Source organism: Delphinus delphis, chromosome X (genome assembly GCF_949987515.2).
Source record: "Delphinus delphis chromosome X, mDelDel1.2, whole genome shotgun sequence".
Classification (NCBI taxonomy): domain Eukaryota; kingdom Metazoa; phylum Chordata; class Mammalia; order Artiodactyla; family Delphinidae; genus Delphinus; species Delphinus delphis.
Window position 1 is genome coordinate 80,533,588 of NC_082704.1, and position 4,605 is coordinate 80,538,192.

The 4,605-nt window shown below is 37.1% G+C and overlaps 1 protein-coding gene across 1 annotated transcript; it reads left to right on the top strand.

Moving 5' to 3' along the window:
- The first annotated feature begins 1,521 nt into the window (after nt 1-1,521).
- Nucleotides 1,522-4,031, top strand: LOC132418491 (putative G antigen family E member 3). The gene is made up of 4 exons (XM_060002371.1): nt 1,522-1,596; nt 2,023-2,107; nt 2,914-3,039; nt 4,009-4,031. The coding sequence occupies exons 1-4, from the start codon at nt 1,522-1,524 to the stop codon at nt 4,029-4,031; spliced, it is 309 nt and encodes a 102-aa protein (XP_059858354.1).
- Nucleotides 4,032-4,605: the final 574 nt, after the last annotated feature.

Below are 4,605 nucleotides of genomic sequence, written 5' to 3' on the forward strand. Positions count from 1 at the left end.
ATATAATTAAACTATAGACATTAAAATAGGATGGTAGTGGTACAAGTATAGACAAAGAGTGAAATGGAAGAAAATTGAAAGGAGTGAATTACAGAATGAATGGGAATGTGGACGACAATGAAAGAGCCATTTCAAATCTGTGGGAGAAATGAGGGTTGAAGAAATTATGGTTAATCCCTAACTCTACTTTGTGCAGGTCAATCAAGGGTTTGAATACACAATAATGCAACCAAAAAGACTAATTGTGTCTATTCTATTGGAGTGGGCAAGCTCATTGCAAGCATGACAGAAAACTCAAGAAGCAGTAAAGAAAATTATTGAATAAAGCATGTCTAAAAGAGGTGTTAAAATCCTTAATATTTATTTCTATCACGGTGGATTTTTCGAAGGCACATCCTTCCCTAAGAGCAGCCTGGGGCTGATCTTCCCCAAAGTTACTGGACATGGAAGAAAGGTTGGTAGGAAAAACAAAAGTTCTTTGAAGTCCACTTTGGGCCTTAGGAGGGCTTGAACTTCCAGGTCTCTCTGTAGCAGTGGGAAATCCTCAGGCTGTGCCACACAAGACCTACTCCCTGCGCATGCCCACTGCTATGCATGCACGTTTTTGTGCACGTCGTTTGTGGCTCAAGCTTGTCCGTTGACACGCATGCGCCTTGCCGTCCATCTTCTGTGTCAATTGCTGTGCCAACAGAGGGTCTCGCTCAGTGAAACTCAGCCAGTACTCATAGCAGTACTCCCAGGAGTTAGGTGTAAGTGTGAGGGGAAGCCAGCGGGTTTCCCGCGAGTTGAATGGAGTGATCTGTAGCATCTGTGGAGGAAGGTCCTCGAGGTCATCGACATTCTCCTCACAGCTGTCCTGGCTGCCATGGCTCTCGTACTGTTGGCGGGAGAGGGAGGGTGGTGGGCGGTGGAGGGCAGTGGGTCAGATGAAAGAGGGGTGAGTCTTAGGTGTGCTATTTGAGGTATCTTGGTCCTGGTGGCCCTGAAACTGACGACAGAGCACAGAATCCGGAGTCTGCAGTGGGGCCCCAGGCAGGAGGCAGGGCAGACGGTAAAGGAAAGGCCTAGAAGTCGGACCACTGTGAGGTTGTGACTGCATACCGAGATTTGTAGTGCCCTGAACAGGGTACCAAGGGAGAAGTGGGCAAGTCGTTCTTTGAGAAAGCAGCCATAGGCGCTATGTAAAAGAATGAACCTGTCTATGCTCACCCACAAAAGTTTATTTGGCGGTTGTGGGCATGTGCATAGTAAATGGGGGTATTGCAAAACCAGTATTCACTCAAGTTCTAATATTCTAGTGTTTCCGTGATGAGTCCAGTTGTGAAATGAAACCTCATTAGGAAAGCCCCCATTTTTTACCATGTGTCTTAAGGTGATTTCTACGCCTGTTTGTTGCTCACACACATAAACAAAGGCTTATTTGGTATTAAATACAAATAAGCATTTTGTCATAGTGTTCATATATAGCTATCCTCTTACGTGTAGTTTTCAAATTATAATATTTCTTTTTCAGTGAGAAATATGAGTGGGCATGTAAGAAGAAGATCCAAATCTGCAGGAAGAAGAGAGTCTTCCCAGGTTGTTGGACCTCTGGTTGTGAGTGCTTCAACATTTAATGTTTTCCATTACCAGAATCAATTTATTTATTGTTGTTGAACTAGTACATATACATTCATATTGTCTTCCATATTGATAAAAAATGATAATGGAATCTCATGAAAAAAACATTGACCCAGGACGATTAAATTCTGTTCTTGCCTGGATGGGTGTGCTCTTAAGTTTCCTACCTGTTGTCCTATACTAGTCAATAATGGATTACACACATCCATTTCAGTGTAGATTAAAACAGTTTGTGTCTGCGAGAAGAGTAACAATTTTATTAAGAAAAAAATTGTGTGTGTGTGTCTGTGTGTGTATTACTGTTGGAAAATATATTTAGACTTATGATTAAATATATGTATGTATTATATACATTCATAAATTATTGATTTTTAAAATTTGTGAACAAAATCACACCCCTAGGCTCAGCAGCCCAGTGATAAACCACCTCAACTAGAGGAACCACCGTCTGAGAATCAGGATACTATATCTGCTCAGGACATTGAAGGTGAAGGAGCACCTGTGGCTCAAGTTGAAAAGAGAGGGGATAAGAGTCCTTGTGGGTCTATGGGTGGTGGAGTTGTATTTGTACATCATGCATTATGACCCACTGGAAACAAGAGGAAAGAAACATTAGAAAAATATTTCAAACAATTCTTGCTACTACTCTGGGGAAAATGTGGAGTGAAGACAAGTAAAATTGTCAGAAAACTTTCCTAACATTCTGAAAGTGGCTTTTTCTTCATTGGGCTTTCGTATGTTAACCTTTGAGTGCATTACAGAGCTCCTATATAGTTTGTTCAGCCAGTGTGTTATTTTATTTATGTTTCTATGGGAGAATGAAAGTTTGGGACTACCTAACCTGCCATTTTGCTGATATTTTCATTTTTTAAGACTTTTTCCCACACAACATTTATTAGTGCCTGCTCATGCCATGTAATGTACTAAGTGCTTGGAGTCTCAGAGCCAATGACAGACCTAATTTCTGTCTGAAACTTATAAACTAGTCAGAAAGACCCTAACAAATCACTGATTTAATACACAAGTACAATAACAGCTTAGTACAAAAGGGACAATTAAGATTTCTGGGGGTAGCCTGGAGTAAGGAAGGAAAGGGTAATATTTGAACAACTTGTTTTCCTTTTTTCTGGCAACAGACTCCTGAAGCTAATGCTCTTGGGATTCTTATGCATCACATTTATTACCATACGAGTATCTAGGCTTTTATTTCATAATGATGAGGGAATGACTATTATTTCCTTGTTCATATTTCATGGTTTTACATCTTAATATAATGACCTTTTTATTTTTAAGGGCCTGCTATGGAAGCTGATCAACAGGAACTGGCTCTGCTGAAGACTGTGGATGAGCCTGGGGATGGTCCTGATGTCAAGGAGGAGATTCTACCAAGTCTAGAGCCCATTAAAATGCCAGAAGCAGGTTTGTTATCTATTAAGATGGAAATTATGGAGTCTTTATTTTCTAAAATATTATATATTTTTTAATATAAAGGTAACTTTACTGCTGTTTTAATAACAGACTTCACATACAAAGGTTATTAGAATGGCAATTCAGACCACAGTGACTGTCATATTAAGTCATCAAGGATGGGAACCATTTGGGTAAAATTTATATTGCGTTTTAAGATCCAAAAGTATTTTCTCACTTTTGAGTATAAGTCATTTAGTCAACAACTAATAATTTTCAGATATTTCATAAAGGCCTGCTTTTCAAAAAAACACATTATAGTAAACATCAGTTTATATTTTGATGTCATCTATAGTGGTAATGATTTAAAACTAGTGTGGATATGTAATTTCTTTGTATAAATGGAAATGCTTTTAAGTGTGTAGAGACAAGAGAATGGGTGATAATGGGGACAAATGTTTACTCTACTTAAAATAGCAACATAAAGACTAAAATATCCCAAAGAAACATTTTTGCATTTTTCCACAATAGAGACAAAACAAATGCAATAATGGCCTTTCTGTTTACTTTGCTTAGCTTGTTCCAAGCACATCTTTTATTCAAAATATTATTTCACGTGAAAACATTGAAAACATATTTTTCCTTAGGTTTTATGTTTGGTTGGATTATTACTGAAAGTATGTTATTTTTCCCTTTCTACCTATAACTACCTTTAAATAATTTAATTTGATTAAATTTGCACTGAACTGGAACAGTCTCTTTGTTTCCTTATTGCACTAAAAAGTGATGTGATTCAAATTGCTGTTTATATGACTAAAAGTTTACCTTCAATATCTATACAGAGATTAACTGGATGCAAGCCAAAGGGTCACCCCTAGGGACTGCCTTTAATCCAACAAAAGTGTAGTGTCCTTTGTATGGCTATAGTCAGTTAAATAAAGTTCTGCAAATTAATTTGCCTCGATTTTCTTTTCATTATAGGTGAAGGGCAACCACGGATTTAAACAAAAGTAGACTGAAGCCAAGTACGCTGTCCCTATGTTGGAAATTTGACTGTTCACCATCTCTCAATAAAGTTTTACAACTTTCTTCAAAGAATTCTTGCATAATTTTATTAAATGTATTCCCAGGTATTTGATGTTTTTGAAAATTGTATCTTTTTTGCAAGTTTTTACGTATTTGAGACTGTATATAGAGAAAAAATGTGAACTGACTTATTTTCCAGCAACTTTGCTAAATATGCTTATTAATTCCAGAAGTTTATGTATTGATCCTTTTGGATTTGAAAAATAACGCAATCATATCATCTTTGAATAATGTTCTGGTTTTGCCATTTTGAACAGTATACCTTTTATTTCTTCTTCTCATTTATGGTATTGGACAGGACCCTCCAATACTATTTACTAGTGGATATCCCTGTCTTTATCCTGATCAGAAATGTAAAAGTTTTCACATTTCAGTATAATGTTTACTGTGCTTTTTCATAGGTACACTTTATCAAAATAAGGTAGTTCCATTCTGTTCCTGTTTTGCTAAGTATACTAAAATTGAATATATGTAGAATTTCATCAAACACTT